Raw genomic sequence first — 26570 nt, 5'->3', positions numbered from 1 at the left:
TGACAAAAAAAGTTAAAAATATTAAAAAGACATGTTATCTACAAATAAAAAACATAGAAATACAGTTTTCACATCATTTCATTAATAACAAAAATATATTTCAAACAGTCGTTAAATTTTTTTGATAAATATTAAATTAAAAAACCAAAATTTATAAGGTACTTAAATTAATTATTATATCAAAGATACATTTTTAAAATAAATCTATTTAGTATAATCTGAAATAAATAATTCTTTTTCATTTCACACAAGTCAAAATAAAATCAAGTATCTTTGATTTTTGGAACAAAGCATTCACCTAGTTGCAGTCAGTCTGGACCAGCACGTTGTATGACATCATCTATTCTAATAAAATTCCATGTGGTATACCAGCTGATTTTTTTTCCAGGTGGCATAAAGGAAGAATCTGCTTCTAGATATTAGAAGACGTGAATGGGGTGTGACAATTCCTACCAAAAGTGACAGCGCGAGCAGTCAATATCTGGTGTCATTTCGCATGTACAGAACATCAACTGTTATTACATTTCCTATTTAAAATTTATCAAATTGCCTCACAAGAGGCACAACAACTAGTTTGAACGAAATACTCAATTTCATTTTAAGTTGAGCACCCGATTCTCCACTCCCACGAACCTTCCACAGGTAGGCAAAATGCGGTGAATATTCATATCAATAATGAATGTGGTTCCATGATCATTTTAAGCATGGAATTGCACAAAAGGACAACGTGCTAATAAATTTACTGTACTCACACCAAAAGAATATCTGCCCCCCATTTAAAACAAACTTTTTCCTCCAAAATTACTTCAAAATTAAAAATTCAAATATACATTATATATATATATATATATATATAAATTTCCAGATTCCTATAAGTACTAAATTGCATTGGGGGAGTTCTTTTCTGGTTCAAAATAAATCCAACAGGAAACACAATGATTTGACAGAGTTAAATTTTAGGAATAAGAATACAAAAAATGAAATAGACGCTCCAGTTCAAACAGAAATACAGAACCCTGACTGATTGTTAAAACAAAATACAACATTTGTGATAATAACAAATTTAGCAGTTCTTAAATAAATTAAAGATTTCCTACTGGAGAAACAGAAGTTTTAGTCTAATTATGATCATATTGTTAAACAGCCCAAAACTCACTTTTTCTGACAGACATGAACCTGTTTCATAGCTGATAGCATCCTAAATCTGAATATCTGTCCATAAATATATTCTTGTATTGAGAAACCTGTGTAATATCAAGAACGATGCAAGCTGCTATGCAATGACTAGCAAGCATAAATAACAGAAGACCAAGTATCGAGTTGAGAACACTGGGGATATAGAACTAATAATTTCTTCATTTCCATCCATTTATACAGAAGTTTACATGTACAAAGCAGATGACAGGATACACAATTTGAGTAATTTACTTTATCAGCTTCAAAAAAGGAGCTAAATCCTACACTCAAGTATTGGTTACCTGTACCTTTACCAACCCAAAAAAATTCCACCATGGTTTCTAAATAACAGGAACACTCCCATTTGGTTGCTGCATTGTTCCCAATGAATTTCCTACAAAAACAGAACAAAAAACACTCATTAACAACTTATACCAATCATTTTCCTTCAAGCTATACATGTTACAGCTTATTATGCAAGTATCACTCCAAAAATTGTCAACTTTGTGTCAGCTTTCACCTCAATCGGTCCTTCAGTTAGTGATAGGCTTTTGACGATTACTTAGTTTTCTAAATTTAGCTTACACTATAAAAATAAAAAGACAACTCAATAGCATAATAGATTTACCTGTGTTGCTAGAAAATGAATAGGATGTTGGAAGAAAGTTGCTTCTAGTCAAACCAACATGAGTGGCTGTAGACCTTGAAACATTATCGAGAAGAAACTGATTTGACAAACCACTGCTTGGCAGGCCTCCTGCTTTAAGTATGCAAACTTCTGAGCTTTTGGCAAGAATATGATCAGATTTTTGAGGTGATCGACCCTATTTTTCAAAAAAAAAGTTAAAGAAATACTCAAAGATGGCTTCATCAGCATGGAAATAAGCTTTTCTTGGTGGGAAGTTGGATTTGGGGGTAGTGATGGAATGTATTTCCACCTTTATCCTTCGACAGAAACTCATAGCCTGCCAGCAGATTATAAAGCCTAATTCCCCATTATTTTATGTTTGTAACAATAAAAAATAAAAAATAAAAAAATCACCTGAGTAAAGAACTTGCAACATAATAAATTGTCAGTCTGATGTGTACATCTAAAGATTGGATTTCATTCAACCTGTATAACTTTGGTCACATGATTCGACCTATAATTTTAAATGATCAGCATTAAACAAGAGTAAAGATTGTCACACCTCGTGCACATTGTCCATTTGAGAAGATGAAGGGCATCTAAGAGATGAATCTTGGAATGTGACCATCTCCGCATGTGATGTCTTTGGACACAAATCAGTACGCAATTGCTCGTTTAAGTTCTGGAAGTAAAGATGGCGAAGTCTGGCACGCAGTCGATTGGTCCTTTGTGAATAAAATATCTTCGTAGCAAGGGGCGCAGGAAATTCTAATTCAACAAAAAAACGTGTTTTACAAACACCAACTTGTATTAGAAACACTAAAATTAAAAATTAAAGGAAAAAACATTGGAGGAAAGGTCTTCCATTTTACCAGCTGCCGAAAGTTAATATCTTTCAAAACTTAAATTATATATTTTTAATACCATTCTTCGTAGTGTTTGGAGGTTGCACAAGGACCTGCCCAAGGATTTTTCGATTAGGATCTCCATGTTCTGAAGTAGTTATTTCAACCAAGTCCTTGCCTAAATGGAATCCAGAAAATTAATTAGGTGATTCATTCCATGACCAAGGTCCCCCCTATCGCCAATGAGCGAACAGCATAATACAGTAAAAGCAATAGCACAGTTGTCGTTGATGTCAGACTAAACATTACAAAAACCATGGGTTCACTGTGCATATCTACATACAAAAGTTCAAAAGGAAAAAATCACAAATAATAAAGGACAAATTCCATTAATACCTTTTTAGGTAGAAAAGGATAAAAGAAAAAAACTCTGCAAGACCAAAAGTCATTTGCTCTGGACAGACACCATAAGAGGACTTTTGGTGGCATAAGAATATTATGTGAAAATTACAAGTAGTTTCTCAAAAGTTAAACATCGTTTAGCGTCCACATAAACAGAATTTGAGAAATATGAAAATAACTACACATATTTGAGCATGCATGGACATAAGTAATAGCTTGTGCACAATTTTTAATTCATGAATGCAGAGCTAGATTTAGTTAACTCGATAATTATCTAGTTGTATAATTATGGATAATAACTCGAAAATTGCACACTTACAACTTATTCCATCAGTGAAACTCAGAGTTTTGGTCTCTACAGAATCTGTTACAGGGCTTTCTAATACAGGTAGGCTAGTGTTTGCTCGCCTGCAATAAACATAACAGATTGGAAATAAATTGAAGAGGGATGATTAAAAACTCCAATAAATGGGTAAATATTAAATTTTCTAACATTTGTTTTAAACAAATGTGATTAAACTCAAAAATTATAATTATAATTTTTATTTTTCAATACAGTGAAGGTATACTGGTTATGGCAGTCATTCCCACCGAACACCAGCCTATTTGATAATCGATTAACAACTTGTTATATCTGCAGTTTTAATCTAGTTTTCCATTTGATAGTAGCACTTTATTGGAGGAGGGGGCAATGGAGGTATACTGGTTATGGCAGTCATTCCCACCGAACACCAGCCTATTTGATAATCGATTAACAACTTGTTATATCTGCAGTTTTAATCTAGTTTTCCATTTGATAGTAGCACTTTATTGGAGGAGGGGGCAATGGAGGTATTATGCAATAAATGATGCATTCAAATTTATTCTGGTAATCATGAATTTATGATTATTTTCTGGTAGCAGAGGCACACAGAATCATAATAACACTCCAAATATCAATATCTAATCTACACCACAACGTTAACGACAATGATATCAAAATAATCATACTACAACATGTGTGCGCACATCAGATGAACAAAGAAAGCATACAATTTATGACGTTTTGTTGGAGGATGCATTATAGAAGCTGGGTGGTCCCTATTTCCAGGATTAATTCCAGTACCATCCATCATAGATGCTCCATCGACACAAGTAGAGTGTCCTAAGGAAATTGGAACTAAAATGAATCAAGTTTTCAAATTGATTAGCAAACCAGTAGCTTAGGGCATGGGAAAATAGATATCTCTATCAACAAACAATAACAGTAAAACAAGCAAAAAAGATCAAATATGTTTTAACAAAGACAAATTACAGTCCAAACTATCATTAACATTGTATAATATTTCAAATCAATCCATGTTTAGCAATATAATGAAAGGTTTTGAACTAAACCTGTACGCCAATGAAAAGCAAAGATCATATTCTCCTATGATCATGAGTAGAATAGAGGGGTGGATAAATTTTAGTTCCATAAAAATACTCGTAAAGCCACAGCCAACGATATTTAGTTGTTGAAGGTTTCAGTGAAAGTGAAAGTCAACAACACAAGTGATAGAAATAGCAAACTAATAACACCAATATGCCTTAAGTTTTGAAAAAATAATTTTAAAATAGATTAAATCTAGAAAAAAATTAAAACAAGCAGGAATCATGGTAAAATGGAATTTATAAGAAAATACATAAACTTCCGTATAAGAATTCCACTGATAATGAAGAAGAAAACTTATACAAAAAAAATCGGGCTTTCACCTTTAACCTTGTTTGAAAAGGGAATCACTCTGATTTGACTAATCCGGTGGGATTGTGACAAATCCGAGTCAATATTATCCATAGACCCAGACCTTCTCTGCTCCCCAACTGCCGAAGCTTGGTCTATGAGGGGTTATGAGGCACAAAAAGTAATGTTACAAAAGCCTAACATTAGAATGTATTAAGAAAGACTAAAAGACTCCTTTAAAAGAAGAAGTCTACTAAAGAAATCAAAGTTACTATTTTCATAAAGGCTTAAAGTATGTTTTTAGTCGACCTAAAAATTTAAAAAGTTGTTTTTTGGCCCCTGTGCAATTTTTTCTTTGTTCATGGTCCAAGGTTCCAAGAAATGCATACTATACTACTAGTGTTGTAATGTAATGTCACTATATGTCACCAAAACCAACAAACAAAAAATGGAAAAAAAAAGTACAGGAAACAAAATTTCGTTAATTTCAGAGACTACAAAATATATAAGCCTTTATGAAAACATGATTGTCATATACCTTATACAAAAAAATCAGCAGAAGATTAAACTACCGAAGACTAAACTTAAGCTATGATAGTATAGAAACTAAAAATGTATTAGCAACTTATTAATTAATTCATATTTTAAGGATACTAGCACAAGAAGCTGCTAACTTTTTCTTTTCCTTCCTAGGAGGTTTCCGACTCCCGGTGCTGCCATCAAGCTCAAACGTAGTTTGTTCTGTGAGCTTTAATGACCGACAAAGTTCTGAAAACACAGGGAGAGGGTGGCGAAGCAAGGTTCAGTATCAGTAACCTTTTAAAATATGGGGGTCAAGAAATGAAAGCTGGTAGTAAACGAGCCACACATCGACATTTGCAGTTCAATGTGTAACTGAACAATTTGAAAAGCCTCACATACAACAAAAAGACAAGAAAGTTTTAATTATAAATACTAAAAGAAGCCGAAAAAAAAACCTGTATGAGCAGCAAATTGACTGTCCTTAATTGGCTTCTTGCAATTGTTGCAGCATACCTCAAAAAGGATATCAAGCAATCAGTTAGATGAATTTCTTTACATTATACTTCCTGAAAGCTAATGTCTGCAGATGAAGATATTTACAAGTTTATAACATCTAAATCAATTATATAATCTACAAAGTTGGTATAAAATGCATAAACTGTTTCCAAACTGAGACAGATGGGCTACTCTGTGCCATCCTTGTGAATATGGCAGTAGAAAAGTAATAAAAAGAGGCAATAATTACTGAATTTAAGGTATACTAAACTATAGGAAGCAATAACAGATTATAAATATCATGCCATATAATATCCGCATGAAAACATATAAGAACAGGTTATACCAATAAAGAAACCACATAAAATCTCAGGCCAGACACTTGGGAAGAAGAACACAAATACTAGTCCACTAGCGAACAAGAAAAAGTAGAAACATGAGGCAAACCTTACCAGCTGCAAGGCATCAGTCATGGGGCTAACACCATAGACATGCATATCTGAGATATAAAACATGTGAAGAAGCATTTTAAAAATCTCCAATACGAAATGGCAATCGTACAAAGACCAAAAAACTGGAAAATAAGAACAAATTAGGAATTATACTCAAAATCGAAATAAGATGATAATCGAAAGCTAAGCCCGGAAAAAAAAATCCTCAAAACTAAACATGTTCATTTGACCATTATACGTAGTTCCACTTCGACAAAGCCCCTTGTCCCCGTTGCCCCTAAAATAAAATATTTACATTTAGACTATGGTAGGATAAGTTTCTTAAAGAAAAGTTAAAAGGAAAAAAAAAGATAATACAAAGTTATTTCGTAAGTTAAAATTACATAATCTAATTGGTCGAAGTTCTTTTATTTAGCTACTCTGAAAGCCAACTTCATAAGCATAAACTAATATATAACTCACGAGAGAGGTTAAATCCATTTACCGTCTTATTTTCTTCTTCTGTAAGTAGTTTTTTAAGAAGCTTTTTTCCAAACAGAGACCGATTGATATTCAGAATGGCAGTCATTACCATTCATTCTTCTACCAAATAAATCACATTGGACTAAATAAATAATGAAGACGATACATTACTATCTACCAAGGAATATCCACAGATTGTACTACAAAAAGGTTGATTCACAAAACAAAAAAAAAACACTTGAAACAACCTTCTTCCTGAAGCAAATTCGCTTCGTCTGCCTCACGTAGTTCTGTACAGATATACTCAGCAGCCGACTTCTGATGGGCAAAGTCATCTTCCAAACCATGCATAAACAAACGAGGTTCAATCAGACATTGAAAATGAAAGAAAAATCCATTAATTAAAGAATTTAGTAAACTACACCGTCAATCGATCAGAAGTCAAGGTAAGTACAACTTTTCAGATATTTATAATAAAAATAAAAAATGGCTCGGTGATTTGTCATCAGATATAGCAATATAAGAAATTATTTACATTGCCGATGCATATATTATCTAATCCATAATCTATAATAATTACAGGAATGCATTGTTTTAGACATTTTCACCCATAAACTCGTTTTCTTTTCCTATTTACCCATTAGCTGCATCATAACTTCCAGAAGCCACTATGACATCCCTCATCTGACTTTTCCCCCACTAATTAATCTCCTAACTATGGAACTTCTGCAAGATATTAACCATTATTTTTTTTTTTCTTCTTCTTTTGACTTCTCTATCTTTTTATTCATTCAAAAAAATAAATGCAGTCACTTCTTGTACTAGTTTATTCCAAAAATTAAAAATATTCGTTGCGCGGAATTATATTATATTATATTATTTGTATTAAATATACAATATGATGACCTGAATCCAGAAAACAGTGTCAGGCATAACATGCAGCTAATAGCCACTGAAAGGTAGGGTCTCCAAATACCTGCTACTGTCTGAGAGAAACCCCCAGAAGCAAGAAGCCTTGCCATGACTTCCATTCTCCCACCTCCCGGGGAACATACCATTGAGAGGAGAAGACAATGCACCTGCATAACCGTTGAACAATGGATCATCGTCAATCCAAGAACAACAGACAACATTGACGCGACAGAGAAAAGGAATAGCGGTTAACATCGAAGCGAATGACGGATAGGAAAAGCGAGAGAGATAGCAACGAAGAAAGAAAAGGCAGAGAAAAGAAGAAGTGGCATTGGCGAAACGTATGAATAATAGATCGCAAAAGAAGAATGGGCGTACCTGGAAGCGAAAAATGGCGGAATCGGTTAGAGAGCGATGGGAACCCTAAAAAAGAGAAGAAGAAATTAGGGAATCGTAATAGAATTGAGGAATGGAGAGGAAGAGAGAGCAATGCCTGCAGAGGAAAGAGAGTGGGAGGTGATGATGAGATTGGCAATGGCGGAAGAGAAACCCTAGAAGACGGAGAAGGAGAAGAATAGGATTTACCTTATTTATATTTGTTTTATAGTTTTGGGGATTTGGAAGGTTCTTCTCCTCTTCTCTTCTCTGCGGAGAAGGAGAAGAGGGAGAAGGCAAAAATAGGAAGAGTTTTGAAGAAGCGAGTCGAGGGTGAGTGAAAGCGTTTTGCGTAACGCTTCTTCTGCATCACACTGTAACTCCACTGTACAGTCACTTTTCTTTTTTATTAATAATAAATTATAATTAATCCTCCTACTCTCATTTCTCCTGTCTTTACCTTCCCTCCATTTAAATCAAAACAATGCTTTGCTAAACCGTTCCATAAGTATTTAATAATTTCTTTAATATCGCTTATAAAAAATTTAATACTTTCATAAAACTGTCTGTAGCATCGCTTATAAATAACATAACATTGATTATAATTGATTATGTCATCCTACAAATCACAAGTTTAACACAACGGTAATAAAAACATATATTTTATCAAAAAAATAATTGTTATCTAGGCAAAAGAGGACGTATTCATTTAACATCGAAAATCAATTTAATTAATTCAAAGGAGGATAATTCAATTTTATGGAAATTTAAAATATTTTATAACAAAAATATGTTAGTCAAGTAAAAAAAAGAATTTTGAATTTTGTAAGAATAATTTAAAGGTGGATAACTTTAAATTTAACTTGAAAAAGTAAAAATTAAAAATATTTAATATTTTGAAATCCATATTTTTTTCTACTCGACCTTAATTTGAAAGCTGTCAACGTAATTATACTATCAGAATGACTGTTTTCCGGTTTATTTGAATTAAAGATTGTTTATTTATGGTTTATATGAAGAACTGTTGTTGTTATAATAAAAATACTATTGTTTCTTTCAACTTAAATTTTGTTTACCAACGCTAAAGAAGCTATTTTAAGGATATAAACTATTTTTTATATATAGTGTTTATTATAATTTTTTTTTATCATTTTTGTCATTATGTACACCATTATTAATTTTTGTCCTTTGAATTTCGATCTAATATAATTGAGCAAATATACTTTTATTTTTCATTTCTTCGTCTATTATTATTCCTACTATTATTAAAGTGTAGTAACATATTAGAAGGTTTTTTCATCTCCTTAAAAACCAAACAACATTTTATTATCTTTCTCTCTTACCTCTGTTACTTTCGTTGATAACCAAACTGTTCAAGAACGTAACCAGAACATTATGAACAATAATATTGGGAGAATTACCTAACTCTACTCTCTGATTTTGGTTCCAAATATCAGAGTCCGTAGATAATGCTTCTCTTATGAAGTGCAGTTCATTTCACTAGCATTTCAGAAAGGTTTCCACGTATCACATATTGACATTGGTTGAGTTCAAGCATTACAATTAACAATAGTTATCTACCAAAGCATTAAGGAGTACACCATTATTTTGGAACCTCAATCATTATACACAATGTCGCTCCTTATGGATGAATATAATATCCGACTGCCATACTGACAAGCGAAACCACACAAACAAACAAAAACGGGAAGCCCTCCTGAGCTCTTTTAATTTTCATTTTCTTCTTCATCATCTCCTAACAAAAAGAGAAAATGGGGGTGTCAAATATAAAAAATGGTCATTCAGCAACTCAACATTAACAATAATTTCAAACATGGTGCACTTCTTCCAAGCAACAGAGAGGGATGAAGCATTCTAGAGAAACCATCTTAGATAACTATATATACCATAAATAAACTGTTAAAGAAGGTAAGAAAATTAAAATCTATTGTCCATTGGAAGAGAGTGATAATTGCTGGTCCCTTTAGTTATGTTGCAGTCACAGAATTTGTGTTTTAAAAAGAGTTGTAGAGATGATTCATAAGAGGTTTGGAGTTGCCGCATCTTGTGTTGATGTTGTACTTATAACAAAAGTCACTCATCTTTTACGTTTGCATCTTACATCGCAAGTATAATGGTGTGAGAAGATTGAAAAAATCTGCTAACCTATTGTGTAAACTGTGTCCATCGAACGTATAAAAGGGACTACTGAACAGGAAAAATGGAATTCACGAATTGTTTTATAGTTTATTGGAACGTAAAATAAAATAAGAAGGTACCTACCAACTCTTGCTTGAGCAAATTTTTTTCTCGGGTGTTCCTGCGCTTCTCTTCATTCAACATCGCCATGGTTCCTTCGGCCTGCAAAGATAATAACTTTTTGTTGTGTGCTTCCATGTTTAAAGGTTGAAAATTATTCAAAAGGTCAAGGAATTTGTAACCTTATGCACATCAGTGTGTAAGGCAATATGGCACAGCATAAACATTTTTCATTTTTACGAGCTCGGCAATACGCAATCATGAGTACACTAGAGGAGAAAAAGGACATTTTCAAACGTAATGATAAAACATGCTCTCTTTTTTTATAAAGAAAGAAGTTTGGATGAGTTGAAATTTGGAAACTCACCAAGCTAGAACATGTCTCGGAGTCGGTTGGTACTTTTATATTATCTCATTCTCTAGCTCTATCTTTTGTAACAATGAGTAATTACTGCAAGTTGTCAAATCCTCACCATCAATGAACAGGCGTCTAAGTTTTTGCGGTCTATCATATTTCTATCTAAAGCATGTTATTTTATCTTATGTCACTCATGTTTCTTTTAAACTAAGTAAAATCCCAAGTTATATTACATGGTGTACATAGCTTGAACATGATTCCCCCAGTCCAAATTGTCCATCAATTCCCCTTGAAGCTCGTAGCCCAATTCAAGTTCAAAAATCAAATATTTGTCACTGGCAGCGATATCGTGAGATGAAAATTCGGGTTAAACCATAACTAACCAACCAACGGAATACGAAACTTAAAATCAAAGTAACTGAGATAACTGCTGATCCAAGTCAAAAAGTACTTATGACTAACCTCTCTTAACTTTGCATCCATTATACTCAACCTTGACTCCAATTCCTTGAAATCCTTAGGAAAACTCAATTTCTCAATACCATTAACTTGTTTCGTATCCCCCTCCTTCTCAACTACTCTTGGAACAACAGTACCCCTATCCGTTCCATCCTCCTTCAAACCCTGGGCGACTTCCAAACTTTTTTCAATCTGACAAAAGAAGAAACAATTTTAGAGCAATGTTCTTTTTCACGATAAATTACTACTCGCAGACAATCTCTTCTTGACATGTAATTGAATAATTAACTCCTGTAAATTAAAAAATCGAAGCACATGTCATATTAGTCAAGACTGTAGACACATGGTGGTCCAGAAACATATAATAATTTCATGTAAATTATTACACGGTTTAGAATTATCTTGGTTCAAAGCAATCTTCATCAAGCCACAAATAATCAAATTCTGTAAACTCTTTTTAAAAATTGAAAAACTCAGTCACATAATACATAAAAATAAGACTGGAATATACAACACGTAGTGATCCAAGACCCTTAGTTTTCAGGGGAGATATATAAGTGGGAGAAACTCACAGTAAGAGGAGAAGGCATTGGGATGAGTGGATCTTGGCTCAAATCTCCATTTTCAGGGGAAGAAGATGGGGTAATGAGGACAACCCTTAGTTTCTTCTCCTCAACGAGCCTTCCACTGTCTTTCACAAACTGTGAAAGCAAAGAGGGAAGAGATTAATTAATGTAACTAAACCACATGACAAACACGGTTAGCTGAATAACATAAAAGTAAAAAACATGACTGACCAGGTCAGAGGAGATGTCGTCCTCGGTTGTTCCAGCGGGGACAACCGCGCTTTGAACAAGGAACTTGTCTTTGCAGTTGAAATCCGGTGGGACTGTGCGCTGAGCCTGCATAGTAACTACCTCCAAACCAAACAAAAAAAAAAAAAGAGGAAGAGAAGAACAGCGTTAATCATTAAATGTAACAGGTTACGGGAATTGAAAAGTAAGAGAAGCGTAGTGGATACCGGTGAAATCACAAGTTCCGTGGGGTTGAACAATGCCGACGGTTGGCCTGACGCAGTATTTCTTGGGCGACGTCGTTTTGACCTGAATTGCAAATCATGATAAGCGAATCGTTGAATTGAGACGAAAAGTTGGAAGTGGATTAAGTACTGAGTAGCACCTTGAAGGCAACATAGTGGGAAGCGTGGTTGGCGAGACGAACCACGCAGGAACTCTGCTTCTTCAATTCAACTGAGAGAAAAAAGAGAGAGAGTGAGTGAAGGAGGAAGCGAAACGAGAGGAGGAGCGGCGGAGAGTGAAAAGAAAACTTACAGCGAAAAGTGATGTCAGAAGGATGGATTTGGAGAAGGTCCGTGGCCATGTGAAGGATGCAGAATGAGAATGAATGGGGATAGTGGGTGTAAAAGAGAGAAGGAGAGAATGGGAAAAAGAGAGAGAAAAGGCATAGCTTTGCATTGTTGTTGTGTTGTGTTGGTTACGTGGGGTGGGGGACGGTGTGGGACTGCGACACACTGCTTGTAACTTAATCTCTTTCCTCTCCGAACTCAGCTTCTCCTTCTTCCTTTCTTTCTTTTACTAATATCAGTTTTAAAAAAAATCTGCGTACGTACATAAGTTAATGTGATAATTCACATACGTACCTAACTGATTTTAACATTAATTATGTCGTTAAAAGTTACCTATTCAATAGTAGGTTATAAGTTAATGTTAAAATCGTTCGGTGCATAATTAATATTAAATTGTCAGAAATGTATTCAGTGTGGTATGTCTATTTTATATTAATCAGAATCATATATAATACAAGAATCAATCTAAAGCAAACAATGATATAACTTAAAGTGTAGCGCTTCTTAAATTAAAACAGAGACAATTGTCTACACTTTCAAATAAATAAAAAATTCTAGAAGTTTTATGCTTGTTTATTTCTAGTTTTTGAAAAATTTATTGTCCACCTATTTTTAATATATTCAATCGTCTTTAAAAATGATGATTTATTTTGATAAAAAAATGTTAATGAGACTTCCAATATATCACATAGTAGTCACCTTGATGACTATAAGGTTGTATGTTACACTAAAATCAAGACCATCTGTATTAGTAGTTAAAAGTGAGATTTTTAAATTCAATGTCATATGAAGAACAAGATAAAAATTACTTACATTGGTATTCCATCTTGCATTAATACTTTAAGTTATGTATTCTTGATCCAATGTAGTGTATGAGTTGAAAATACTATGATTAAAATATGATTAAATATAAGTACAATTAAATACTTTTAGAAAAGTATATATTAAGTGTAGATTAATAAATAGAGTAATCGAAATAAAAAATTATAATGTATGATTGTTTAGTCAATTTAGGATTGTACGGCTTAATCAATTAAAAATATTCAATAGACGGGTTGGTTAGACAATACGTACCAAGTGATTTGGTCGAACAACATATATTGAGTGATCAGTCTTAAACAACCATTAAAATTGACGATGATTAACTTAAATCAAAGTAAGTTGGGTCGTAATTAAGTTAGACGTTGATCCAAAGTTCATTCCGAAATCTATAAATACAAAGTACTAAGTTAGTTTTGCTATATTTAATAGGATAATGATACTTGACAACATTTTAACATCATCTACGTGTGATTATATGATTAGTCCAAAATTACTCCACAATCAATAATAATAATCATAAACATCAACATGAATCAATCATAGAATGACACGTAGATGGTGTTAAAATGGTGTAAACAAAATGTTGTCAAAATATTATTATCCTATTTAATACGCATCTATTGTTGAACTTGTCAAATCTTTACTCACTTAATTGGATCCCAGTATGATTAAATAGCGATGACCAAGACAACTTGTTAAACATACTAAATTCAAAAGATTTTAACACTAACCAAAGAAACAAACAATTAAAATATATTTTACTTAGGAGCTCAAGAAAATCACCTTTTTTTTTTGTGTGAACAATAAAGACAAATACATTCATATTATACAATTAAACTACACTAATTAATTTAAGTGAAACCCACCGAAAGGTAAAAGATAACACTCAAAAAATGAAGGATAGGATTTGGTCATCCCACCAAATATAAGTATAAAGTTACTCCAAGAAAAGTGAAGAACATTTTACTCTCTTACTTTCACTTTTGAAAAAATTATAACAACTATAAGTTAAAAAGAAAAAAAAAACTAAGGATAATGTAGGGTATTCACAATATTTTTTTATAAGCAGTTTTACATTATTCTTTTTAGGAGTTTTGTTTTTTAAACGTTTTGAAGTAGGCGTTTATTTTGTATTGGAGAAGTGACAAAATAAACAAAAAAATAGACTTGGAAGAAGAAGTGACAAATCTGACGTTTAAAAGTATTAACTTTTTCATCTATCTTTATCTTTTTCTTGTCATCACTTTTCTTTTCGTGATTGGAAAATGGTAGGGTCGAAACCATTAATAAAAAAAGAAGAAAAGAAAAAACAGGGAAGAAAGATGCAAAATCACCCAATGAACGGCTACCTTTGATTTAAATTTTTCTAATGTACTTTTTATATGGGCAACTTTTTCAAGGATACTTCCTAGTGTATAAGGATAATCATAGATAATAATTGTTTACCGTCATTGACATATGAGTGGAAATAGAGTTAAATATACTTTTTAATTTTTAAATTTTGATATAAAATTAAAATGTTATTTTATAAATTTTGATATAGTTTGAATCCAAATTATTGTGTTTTTTTTTATTAAATGATGTTTTAAATTTTTATTTAAGCAATTTAAAATATTATAGTTTAAATGTCAATTTAAAATGTTTAATAATTTTTAGAAAAAAATTGTTAGGTTAAAACAATTATATATCGTGTTTTAAATTTGAAATTAAAATATATTAAAAATTGAAGAGTTTTTTCATCTAACCATGTTTAAATATAAAAATGAGTAAACTTATTGTGACGTCTCAAAATATATAGAAAGGCATACATATAATAAAGACGTCATCATGCATGATATAGGAACGCAGTTAAGAGTAAGGGAAACAATATTCCAAATTACAGAAATAACTAATAACACCATAGAAGACTAGGCTGCAGCATTGTCCTCAACTTCCAAAGCCGTCTCTAATGGAACCTTCTCGTCATCTACTCTCATCCAAGTGGATGATCATCGCAAGAAGAAACATACACAAGCAATACAAACAAGCAAGGGTGAGCTAGATATAAAAATTATGTTATCCATTCACATATGGCATGCAAAAGTCACTCAAACATGGTAAAATGACATCACAAGACTCGTTGCTTTAAAGACCGACTCATCCGGACTAGAATGATTACCGAGCTATGACGGGTTATGCACTCGTGGTGGCCTCTATTGCTTTGCAAAGCCGTTGCCAATGGGTTCCACCCTACCACACTCACGAGGTTAGTCCGTTCCGCGCCCTGGAGCATACTGCTACTCCTCACCACATGGATCAATCCTCTCTACTTGAGAATGAAAGACCATTGGAGCGTTAAGAAAACCCCCAAGACTGAGCTACCATGCAATCATTCTACACACCACCAGGGCACCACCATGAATCCTCTCCTTGAGGATCATGGAATTACGTTCATGAACCGTACTGTTACTTTGAAACTTAACCCATACATGAATATCCAGATACCATCATATTATCACAGCGAATCCATACACATCCCATACTTTCACACACTTCCCACATAAATCACATGATCACATCACTTTATGCATCCCAAACACTTCACACACTAGAATCAATCAAGAGAGAGAGCAAAAGAAAAGGTTTGACCCAAAAGAATTCGCACAACGCATCCTTCTCGCAAGGCAAGACAGGAGGATCTCGCACAACGCACACTTTAGTTCGCATAGCGAATTAAGTCGCAGCACACATCAAAATTCAAACCTCTCGCATAGCGCACCCAGGTCGCTATGCGAGAACCTAGACAGAGATCAACCTCCCCAAAGTTCTCGTTATGCGCCTCACTCGCCCTTCGAATTAAATGGGCAGTGATCCCAGACCACTACCAGTCGCATAGCGACAGGATTCGCCATGGCGAGTCCGTAAATAGTGAGCGTCACCCTCTGGTAATTCGAACAGCGCACCGGCTCGCACAACGAATTACCAAGACAGTGAGCACCCTCTACAGGGTCTCGATATGCGAGACAACTCGCATAGCGACACTGTATAATCTGCAGAATGCGAATTCTACAGAATCACACACTCACACTAATCCTTACCATTTCTAGGACTCTTGGCTAACTTCTTAGGCTTGTAATTCAAGTTGTGTACCTAATTGAACTTGTCTAGCTGATTACAATATTGTATTAACATGGTTCTAAGGTGAACAATACTCAGATTTAACTTAAAACTCCACTTTCATTAACCCGAGAACCCAATTTCAATTCTACCACATTCAACATGATTTTACTCAGTTTTAGGCTCCTAACCAGTTCCATTAACTCATCTAAACTAACCCAACTGCCCAATTGGTCACCAGAGAAGAACCCAATGTCTGAACGCATCAAACTCACCTTCGACGCCAGCACATATGACTAGTCACAACTGACTGGACCAGGCCAGGACTGCTCTATGATCAGGGATGTGCCAACTCAGGTTTTTAAGGTTCCTCTATCCTACCAACAAAGTGCTCTCAATAAGTCACAAATGATCCCTCTAAATTGTTTCAACACTGTAAACTCATCCTAGACCTTTGTTACTCAGAATCACTATGTCACTTCCCCTAAATTGACCTGGACTACTACCAATTTACTCAAAACAGTGCATACTTACCTTACCTTCCATCTAACCCTCCTTTGACAGAACCCAAACCTTAAACATATCAAATTTGAAATATTACTCAGTCCAACCAAAACCACAGTCACCAATTTTCATCATACAGTTCATACATAAAATCTCAAAAACACAGTTCCAACTCAAACAGCATGGTCACACAAGGTTCAACACATTTACACATTTCATACAAATAAACTTTAAGAAAAACCTAACTCCCCTTACCTTGAAGTTGAGCAGTATAGCCAACTAGAGTGTCCTAACCGTGCCTTCACAGAGAGAACCCAAACGGTGTCCTAAACCACCTAAATGGTGATGAAAACAACTCTTAGAGCTATAATAGGCAGAGAATAAAAAAGGAGCACCACTAGTTTCATGCAACCAGTAAAGTTGCATGCCCTAGGTTCAAGAAGAGTGGAGAAACTGACTTACCCGTCCAAATCGAAAACTAATCGGATGGATAGGAATCCCTCAACTCCGTGAGCGAAAGAACACCACCTAATTGAAAATGCGACGGTTCAAATGAGTGTAAGGGTAGAGAGAATGCAGAGCAAGAAGGAGAAAACTGAGTTTAGAGAGAGAAAGAGAAACTGAATGATGAGATCGGAGTTGAAAAAGATTAGACTCTCTCTAAGGTCATGGTGCCCTTGACCCTTTGGGCCTGGCTACCTCAGAAAATAGGACCCAATAGCCCTTATAATTTCGAGGAACTTACACTTATTGTTATCATATGAATAATTATAAGTAAGAAAAATTATATTTAGTTCATAATTAAACTTTGTTAAAATTTTAAGAGAATGCTATAATTATAATTATGGAAGAAAAAAAATGTTCTGTGAGCATTAGCTTATTACGATTAAATCGTTTGATGAAATTTCTCAATTCCGGTATAATCGTGTGAATGTTGTACCGTTTATTTTAATGTAACTAGTTGATAAATGATTGGTCCTAATTAAAGTAAAAAAAATTAGGCATCACTTTCCCTTCAATATTTAGAATGACGTGGTAAATAATTCAATAGTGAATGTGACATTTAAACTATTTACTAATCATATTATTTGATAATATATTTTATTAAAACATTTATTAATATTAGAAATTTTACATAAATTATAAATAAGTTTAATTTACACAAGTGAAAATAATATTTATCTTGTAAGTCACTTAAATTTATATTAGCATCTAATTTAGTAAATTTGTTAGGAATATTATATTATATACTATTTAATTATCCATAAACTTGTGAAAAAATATATTAAACATCTCATATTAACTAAAAATAAAAATAATTTATTTTATAAATATGTTTTATAAAATGGGTTAAACTTAAATTGTGGTCCTAATAACATATAAAAATATAAAAAATATATTAAAATATTGTTCAGATATAAAGAAATTGAGTGGACGAAAATATATTAAACTCTTTACCCTTTAATCAAGATATTGTAAGCTTCAAAATTGCCTTCATTACTTTTCTTTATTTATCTATTATTTTCACAAACTAGTCAATAGAAATGAAACTGAACATCAATATTTAAAAAAATGTTTTATAACTAAGTATTTTAAATGAAAAAAAAAGAAAACAATGAATAAGAAAATATGAGGAAAAAAATAAACATCACTAGGGAACTAAACACAGTGACAATAAAGATATAGCTGAAGGAAGTGTTAGATGTCCAAATCCTGATATCTCTATGAAACCTCAACCGTCCATTCATTTTAATTTTTTAAAAAGAAAATTGATATACACAATTTTTTTTATATTTGTTTTTTATTTTTTCTTAAAAATATAAAAAAGAATTGTTTTTTATAATTATTTTACCTCTTATAACATATATAAAATGAATATAAATTTGTAAATAAATATAAATTTGTGTCATTTTATTTTTTTCAAATTTGACAACAAAGGTTGTCCATAGCTTAGAAAGAGGTTGTTCTTGATGAAGCAGGAAATGGGCCATGGATGCTGTGGACTGACAACAGTTGTGGACGGTGCATACAAAGTGTTATGCATATACTAATGGATGTTCTGGATTTAGGAAAAAACCATGTTCACTTGGTCGGAATTTTTTTTTTTATTAGCAACCAAATATTTAATGAAGAGTCTATCACAATTAGTTAAAAATTAACAAAGGTTTCTTCCACAATTAAGAATATTATTGGATGAATAATTTAAAATGAAGCTGTTATCAAATAGAAAAAGACGTGTTTGGCCTCCAGCATAAACCAAGTCATGCGATTTGGAAAATACGAAAAATAGTTAAGAAGGTTGAAATATAAAATTCCACAAAGTCTCAATTGTTACAAAAACGATCACCAGACGTTTTAAAAGAGAGCAATGAAGAAAGAACTAACCCTAAGGATTGCGGAAATCACGAGAGAAACTAGCTATGCTTGTCACGTCAATTTTTACTAATTACACCATCTAACTTAAATCAAATTATTCAAGATGAATAATGTCTCACATGAATTTCGCATTTAACTGTATTTTCACATGTTCACGCCTGAATCAACAATCGTCATAATTTAAAATAATTATTTATTTCAATAATTCATATCTGTTAAATAAATGTTCAATTATTCATGAGTTTGCATGTGTAGTAATCCCTATATTTATGTGATTTTTTTAATTATAATTATTTTTAAAGAGACAAATATATATTAGCACTATAAATTTAGTAAATAAAATGATAAATATATATCTAACATTTAAACTTGTGAAATATAAAATGGTAAAACCGTATGTACTCTTACTATATATACTAACTTAAGATTTAAAAAAAAATCCCTGAAAATTAAAATGTGAAAGAGAATGAAAATAAAAACACACATCAGGTCTGTCTCTTTTTTAGTAATAACATCTGCATTGATATCTAAACCGACACAGTTAGCTCGAGACGATTAACATTAGTAGTAATTAAGAATATATTAAGTGATTGATATTTTTTAATAAGTAAAACATATTTTGTTCAATCTCAAAGCATAATATTCTTTCAATGCTGGTTATAGTTAACATAAGTACTTACATACATTTAAGTTTAGTAAATAAACTCAAATGGAAAAGTGTAAAGAATACACATTCTTAAAATGTACAAAATTAAAACTATTATTTTATTAAATATGGCGTAAAACTAATAATAGTTTAATAATTTTCCATAAATTTTAACTATGTATTAAAAAGGAACCTGTTTTCTAAATCAATTTCTAATACTTTCCAATTAATACACACTTAGCAGGAGAATGAATGTTAGCTTGGTGAACCAAACGAAGAAAAAGAAACCCAGATGGGTTGGAACAAACAAGGAAACAGCTTCTTTCGTCCAACTCCCACGTGCCTTTCCTCGTGAATAACGAAGTCAGGTTTAAAGCGAACACAGTTAACACTGTTTCACATGCTTTTCCTATAAATACACCCATCAACTTGTCCATTTCTTCCATCCTTTCGCCAACAAGAAACGCTCAGCACTTAGTAATCTACGTCCTTCGATCCAGATCTCTCTCAGTGTCTCTAATGGCTTCCATCATGCGATCTTCCATGTCTCTCGCTGCTCTTTCCAATCAAACTCTGGTATATATATATATATATATATATATGTCTAGCAATATTCAAATTTCTTCTCTTCCTCTTTTTATTTCATCTGTATTCAATCTGTTTGATCAATTGATTAATGTTCGAAGCTATCTGTTTCTTTCATTTGATATCGTTTGCTTTTGCATGCCTTTATTTTTATGGTGATATATAAGTTTACTAAATATTCTTTCATCACCTTCACAATTCATAGACGATTTTACGTGTCGATCGAACTTGGTCCAAGACTTATTTTCCTTGAACACACTAACTTTTTTTCATCTATTTGGTATGCAAGTATGCTATACTTTATTTCAACAGAAGATTTGTTTTTGTATGCATGTTTTTTGGTATAAAATCACGTTGAAATATCATATAAAGTGATCTCAGGTAAATGTTTGTGTTGGATAAAAAAAATTATGATAAGTTTTACTGCTGAAGTTGTACTTACAATAAAAACATATACAGGGATCATTTGACTTCAAAACTAATTTCAACCAAAATCATTTTTTTTTTCAGAGTTTCACTTTGGCGAAAAGCATCATAAGATCATTTCACTTCAAAACCAATTTCAACAACCATGTTACTCATATTCTAAAATGGGCATTTTTTTTTTCACCATGTTGCTAGAACAAATTATTACTACATTTGTTCGGGTTTCTTTTCTCAATCATATATTTTCGATTCACTAGATTCAAATACCAGATCCTGATTAAGAGAGCCAAATTTATATATTTTATAGCAATGCTATGTTAGCTTCCTGGTTCTTTTATGTTATTTTAATTTGTTTAGTTGTCTTAGAACTTCTTTTTAACATTATTCCTATGTTCTAGTCAAAATCTCCCTCAACAACCCAATCTGCCTTTGCAAATAAAATATTTCATTGTTTATGAGTTTCAGTTATACATGGTAGAAACATACTGAATGTTAAAAACTAAACTGCTCTTGTGTAGTATTTTACGGTTTCTTCTAATTATATTATATTGCCTGGACTCAGTTCTTGTTGGATTAAACAGGTCTCTGGCACCAGGACCTCCAACCCAAGTTCAGTTTCCCTTTCAATTAACGGGAGAAATTTCCCATCCATTACATTGCAGCCCAGAGGACGTCGGTTTCAATTTAGATGCGCGGTAAGATTTGCAGCAAAAAACCCATATTTTACCATTGTCCCAGAAATGGAATCCTCTGACTTGATTTACTCTGGCTTTTTCAATCTTTTTGTTTAATACTCTAAATGCTTAAACAATTTTTGGATTGTGGAGAATACAGACTTCATTCTTAGCTTGTTTTGCTGTTGAAATTTGATTGATCTTGTAGTAAACTATTCATTGGGGGCAGATGCGCTTGTTAAGTAGTTAAAATTCACAGTATTTTCAATATTGAATTATCTATGTTGCCTTATGCTCGCAATTTCTAATTATGTGCTTAAAACTACATATATCCATAAAAAGGTTTTGGCTTATGTCGCACGAACTTTTGTATTATGGAAGATTACTTAACCATCGAAGTTTTTTATCATGCAGGCAAAACCAGAGACAGTGCAGAAGGTGTGTGACATAGTCAAGAAGCAATTAGCGCTGTCAGAGGATTCAACTGTTACAGGAGAGTCTAAATTTGCTGCACTTGGAGCTGATTCTCTTGACACGGTACTTTAATATCAATCTATGAATCTATGCATTGCTTTCGTGGTATAAATCACACTCTGAAATAAAATTGTTATATTAATAAATATATAAAATTTGTTAGTTTTCTCTACAACAATTGACTGTATCTACCACCTGTTTGTTATTTGAACTATATACTCACCTTTCTCTGTAAAGACATATGAGCCTACATATTTTATCACTGCACTATTTTACATACGACGATGTGTATGAATATCATTCTCTTTTAGAAGGTGGCTAGTGATTACTCATTTTCCTTAAGTACTTGCTGATCTAAAAGGAAAAGTAGTTAGGTACCGTGGGTACTGGAAATGTGCAGAGCACTCTGTTCAATGTTAATGATAAAATGCCTGAAGTTGTCTATGTAGTTCTTACCAAACTATTGTTGTGTGCTTCTTTGAATTTGAAGGCCCGAGTTTGTTTAAGCAATTCAGTTTTGTTTATCCTTGGTAGCCTTACGCCTTTATTCTATAATCTATATCATGTTTGACAATTCCATTTTCTTCTTAAATTTATTTGTTTATCTTTTTTTTAAGATGAGAATCAAATCTCTGACCTCTATTCCTTTATCCCAGCCGAACCCACCGAATGAGGCTAAACTATGTACTTGTGTGACACGTCAAAACACAAATATCCGCGGCTTAACTTTGCTGATCTTGTACTTGCTCTTCGATCTGTGCAGGTTGAGATTGTGATGGGACTCGAGGAGGAATTTGGTATCACTGTGGAAGAAGACAGTGCCCAGAGCATCACCACCGTTCAAGATGCTGCTGAAATGATTGATAAGCTTCTTGAAAAGCAAGCTTAAACTAGAAAAGAAGACATGAGTATCCTATTGGAATTTTTGCTATTTTGATTGAAGGGGTTTATATGTTTTGGTTTATATCGACTGCATTAGAATTTGATTGTTCTTCAAGTAACTGCAACTTCTTTTCTGGACTGCATAGAAACTTCTCTAATAATAGTCTCAGTTTTATACGGTCGTTGAATGAAATTGTTCCTCAAAATCTAGTTATGCCAATTACTGAGATTTTCAATTTCAATTTGTTACAATTTAAATTGAATTACATTTTCAGTTAAGGATCAAAATAAATAATAAAATTAATAAGTGCACTAGTTTATTTTCAGTTTCTTTTCGTTCACTTATGTTTGTCCCTTAGTAAAAGGAAGAGTAAGTTAATAAAAAAAAATGGATGATAATGTCTCTTCCTTAAAAGTTTTGGAAACAGTCGGTTTCACTGAAAGCGAAAAGAATATTTTACAGATTGACCTTTCTTTTTAAAAAAAATTTACTTCCTTTATTATTTATAATCGATCCATTAATGATGAGATTCATCTTATACGATTTCTTTTTTCTAATTTTACCTTTTTAATAATATTATAACTAATATATATTGTTAATATCGAGAAATTATTATTATCAAAACAAAGCAAAAACATGTTGATAGAATTTTAGTTTTGTTGTTAAGGTGGGTTACAAAATTGAATTATGTTAAACCACAAATTTAATCGAACTCTATCAACATAATAATTAAAATACTTTTATTGAAGTCAAATTTAAAAATATTTCCAACTTATAATGTCAATAAAATAAAAAAATAAAAAGCTAACAATATTCTAAATAATAAAAAAAAACTAACAATAATATTAAAAAAAATTCCTAGCACTCTTCACGATTAGGACCCGCATCAATTGGTTTGACGAACTTCTTCCAAAAAGGATGACTCTGCCACACAACGTGCATTTCTTCTATGGGAACTCCTTTAGTCTCAGGCAAAAGACAGAAAATGAAGATGCTCATTACCACAACAAAAAATGCAAAGAAAAGGAACAATCCAAATTTCATGTGACAAAGCATTGTGGTGAAAATTTGGGCAATGATAAAGGTAAAGATCATGTTCACTGAGACATTGATACTTTGTGCAGCCGAACGCACTTCAAGAGGGAAAATCTCACTTGGAACCAACCATCCTAGAGGACCCCAAGACCATGCAAATCCTGCCACATACACACATATGCCACATACAACCATGATAGCGTACCACTCTGGCAAAATTCCTGGGTTTCCTTTAACTCCAAATTTCCACAAAATTGCGAACATTATCATAACCTGTTTCAAACCAAATTAAAACAACAAATTAATCACATTATACTAGTAAAATAATCTTAAAAGAGTGTTATAAAAAGATATTACCTGACAAAAACACATTTGTATCCCTCCTTCCAAGAAAAGAGTTCGTCTTCCAAACTTATCAACGGTGAATATGGAGACAAGAGTGGCAATTGCATTGCAGCCTCCCGTGATCATGGCAGACATAAGTGAAGCATTGGCTCCAAAACCGATGGTTTTAAACAAAACAGGAGCATAAAACACTATCACATTCATGCCAGTAAGTTGCTGGAAGAACGGAATGGCAATAGCAAATGTGAGTTGAGGCCTATATTGTCTCTTTAATAAAGAAAGCCAAGGATGTTTCACTTTCTTAGAGGATTCGCTTGCTGTCACAAGATCCTTAAATTCCTCATCCACATCTGTAGTTCCACGAATCTTGATAAGTTCAATTTTGGCCTTTTCATCAAGACCACGCTCAATCAAAGAATTTGGTGAATCTGGAAGAAAACATGCACCAAAGATAATCATGATAGCAGGGACAGCTGCAAAGCCTAAGCTATAACGCCACCCTTCTCCATTCTCCATCTTAGCAAAAATGTAGTTGAGAACATTGGCTACAAAGATTCCAATAGTAATTGCCAATTGAAACATCATGTTAAGTGCTCCTCTATATTTGCAAGGAGCAACCTCAGACACATATATTGGAACCGACTGCAAAAAAAAAGTAAACAAAAAAAATTAAATAAATAACATATAAAGTAATAATTCACAACACCTTACTTTATCTAAATCATTAATTTTATTAATTTTAAAATTACGTATGATTTTAAATCTAATAATTGATTAATATAATTAAAACAAATAATTTATAAAAAAGAAAACGCCTCACAAAATCGTCATGTATAATCATAAGCGTATGTTTAGTGTTATTATTCACACGGGCTACGTAACATAAATAAATCTATTAATTTTAAAAATATAAGAAAAGAATTTAACCTAATTTTTAATACTCATTGTATTGTTAATTATAATTTATCAAAAATTGAATAAAAGTAAATATAGAAATACATAGATATATTACCTGATTGGCACATCCAATTCCGAAACCAAGTAACATGCGACCAACGATGAGCATCCAAACATGTTGTGCAAAAGCATTGAATCCAGCACCTATAAGAAACAGCACACCTCCAATAATCATGGTAGGGCGTCTCCCAAAAAGTCGAGTGATGGAAGATGCAAACCATGACGCAACCAAGGCGGCCAAGTATAAAGACGATGTAAACAACGTCAATGTTTGATTGTTGAATGTACAGTATTGATTGTCGGAGGGTTTTATGTTATTCTCCTTTTCATACACTTTTGGAAAAAACTTCTCCAGAAAAGAATCCATAGAAGTCACGCCACCTATAAATATTGGTGTAAGTAATGAACAAAACAACCATAAATTATGTGTCAAATGAACGTAAAAGTGTATCATAATACTATTATTCTAAATAGATACATATGTTAAACATACCTGAGATACCAAGATCATAGCCAAATATCAACCCACCAAATGCAGCTACAAAACAGGTCATAAAAGCTCTCCAAGTTAACTTTCCTGGATAGTTCTTTTCCACAGAACCACCTTGAATGAAACCGCCGGCCATTTTGAAAAGCTTCTACGGAAGTAAGAATGAATGAGAGAAGTAATTCGTGTAAAACTGTAGAACTGAATGAATGAGAGAAGTAATTCGTGTAAAAATGTCGAACAGGTGAACTTAATTTATAAGGTAAACTAGGGTTTAAATTTGTACCGGTATATCTATATCTGTTATCTCTTTTAAGAGATATCTTTCTCAAATAATATAGTAACGACTTACTATGATAACGGATTACGATTACAATCATTAGATCATGCAGGTTGGTTTGTTTTTAATTTATTATAATAAATTCGAAGATAATTTTGATAATCGTAAAAAATTATAAGTTATAATATTATAAAAAGTAATCTAATATTAACAGAAGTACTGTTTATCTATACTGTTTATATTGTTATATAAATATTATTCAATTTTTTATTGTTACGTAACTTTTTCTTTTTTATTTAAATTATTTATTTTAAAGATTCAGAAAATGAAATTAGGTCAATTTAAATTAATCAACTAATTTATTTGAGTGTATTCGTAATTGTTTTTTTAGTAATTTAATCATGAAAATGAAGAACAATAGTTAAGAAATATAGAAAAATTAAAACAAAAATTATTTTAAACATATTTATTATTATTTTTTCATTATTCGTTTGAGTTAAAAGCTTTATTCTTTTCCTTTAAAACTAGTGAAAACATAAGTGTTCCACTTTTCAATAATAATAGAAAATA

General features: G+C 32.4%; 4 protein-coding genes across 13 annotated transcripts; 1 reads left to right on the top strand and 3 right to left on the bottom strand.

The window, feature by feature from the left end:
- Positions 1-1336: 1336 nt before the first annotated feature.
- LOC124828688 (uncharacterized) lies at positions 1337-8369 on the bottom strand. 9 transcript variants are annotated; one of them, XM_088091391.1, is made up of 14 exons: positions 8087-8364; positions 7972-8016; positions 7658-7760; positions 6930-7016; positions 6220-6341; positions 5728-5785; positions 5405-5518; positions 4783-4905; positions 4084-4210; positions 3371-3459; positions 2729-2827; positions 2367-2572; positions 1805-2000; positions 1337-1570 (listed from the first exon to the last, which is right to left on the bottom strand). In XM_088091391.1, exons 3-14 carry the CDS (start codon positions 7737-7739, stop codon positions 1518-1520), a joined length of 1356 nt encoding a protein of 451 aa, XP_087947517.1. In that variant the 5' UTR covers positions 7740-7760; positions 7972-8016; positions 8087-8364; the 3' UTR covers positions 1337-1517. The 9 variants fall into 9 exon arrangements, 8 of the variants coding, with proteins under 8 accessions (XP_087947517.1, XP_087947518.1, XP_087947516.1 ...); XM_088091392.1 differs by having other exon boundaries at positions 7972-8086; positions 8179-8364; XM_088091390.1 differs by having other exon boundaries at positions 8179-8364.
- Positions 8370-9431: 1062 nt separating this feature from the next.
- Positions 9432-12572, bottom strand: LOC124828751 (vesicle-associated protein 1-2-like). Of its 2 annotated transcripts, none has more exons than XM_088115094.1 (8): positions 12376-12572; positions 12224-12294; positions 12066-12147; positions 11842-11957; positions 11617-11745; positions 11048-11236; positions 10252-10329; positions 9432-9721 (listed from the first exon to the last, which is right to left on the bottom strand). In XM_088115094.1, the coding sequence occupies exons 1-8, from the start codon at positions 12422-12424 to the stop codon at positions 9611-9613; spliced, it is 825 nt and encodes a 274-aa protein (XP_087971220.1). In that variant the 5' UTR covers positions 12425-12572; the 3' UTR covers positions 9432-9610. The 2 variants fall into 2 exon arrangements, with proteins under 2 accessions (XP_087971220.1, XP_047158083.1); XM_047302127.2 differs by having other exon boundaries at positions 9432-9724; positions 12376-12567.
- A 7702-nt stretch (positions 12573-20274) lies between these two features.
- On the top strand, positions 20275-23088 carry LOC124828763 (acyl carrier protein 1, chloroplastic-like). Its single transcript, XM_047302140.2, has 4 exons — positions 20275-20430; positions 21447-21560; positions 21954-22076; positions 22777-23088. The coding sequence occupies exons 1-4, from the start codon at positions 20374-20376 to the stop codon at positions 22900-22902; spliced, it is 420 nt and encodes a 139-aa protein (XP_047158096.1). The 5' UTR covers positions 20275-20373; the 3' UTR covers positions 22903-23088.
- Positions 23089-23520: 432 nt separating this feature from the next.
- On the bottom strand, positions 23521-25897 carry LOC124828534 (sugar transport protein 1-like). The gene is given in 3 exon segments (XM_088091441.1): positions 23521-24918; positions 25289-25614; positions 25727-25897. Coding segments are annotated over 3 exon segments (1623 nt in total). The 5' UTR covers positions 25860-25897; the 3' UTR covers positions 23521-23754.
- Between the last annotated feature and the right edge of the window lie 673 nt (positions 25898-26570).

Source organism: Vigna umbellata, chromosome 5 (genome assembly GCF_029865625.1).
Source record: "Vigna umbellata cultivar VRB3 chromosome 5, Vumbellata_1.0, whole genome shotgun sequence".
In the NCBI taxonomy this organism is placed as follows: Eukaryota; Viridiplantae; Streptophyta; class Magnoliopsida; order Fabales; family Fabaceae; genus Vigna; species Vigna umbellata.
This window is presented reverse-complemented; position numbering and strand designations above follow the sequence as displayed.

Coding starts and splice junctions, on each gene's coding strand:
- LOC124828688 (XM_088091391.1), bottom strand. CDS start 7,739: ATGGTATGTTCCCCGGGAGGTGGGAGAATGGAAGTCATGGCAAGGCTT. Junction 6,342..6,929: donor GAATTTGCTTCAGGAAGAAG/GTTGTTTCAAGT, acceptor CTTATTTTCCAG/TTTTTTGGTCTTTGTACGAT. Junction 4,211..4,782: donor CTTTTCAAACAAGGTTAAAG/GTGAAAGCCCGA, acceptor GATTCATTTTAG/TTCCAATTTCCTTAGGACAC.
- LOC124828751 (XM_047302127.2), bottom strand. CDS start 12,424: ATGGCCACGGACCTTCTCCAAATCCATCCTTCTGACATCACTTTTCGC. Junction 11,237..11,616: donor CAATGCCTTCTCCTCTTACT/GTGAGTTTCTCC, acceptor TTCTTTTGTCAG/ATTGAAAAAAGTTTGGAAGT. Junction 10,330..11,047: donor TGGATGCAAAGTTAAGAGAG/GTTAGTCATAAG, acceptor TTATCTTTGCAG/GCCGAAGGAACCATGGCGAT.
- LOC124828763 (XM_047302140.2), top strand. CDS start 20,374: ATGGCTTCCATCATGCGATCTTCCATGTCTCTCGCTGCTCTTTCCAAT. Junction 21,561..21,953: donor GGTTTCAATTTAGATGCGCG/GTAAGATTTGCA, acceptor TTTATCATGCAG/GCAAAACCAGAGACAGTGCA. Junction 22,077..22,776: donor GAGCTGATTCTCTTGACACG/GTACTTTAATAT, acceptor CGATCTGTGCAG/GTTGAGATTGTGATGGGACT.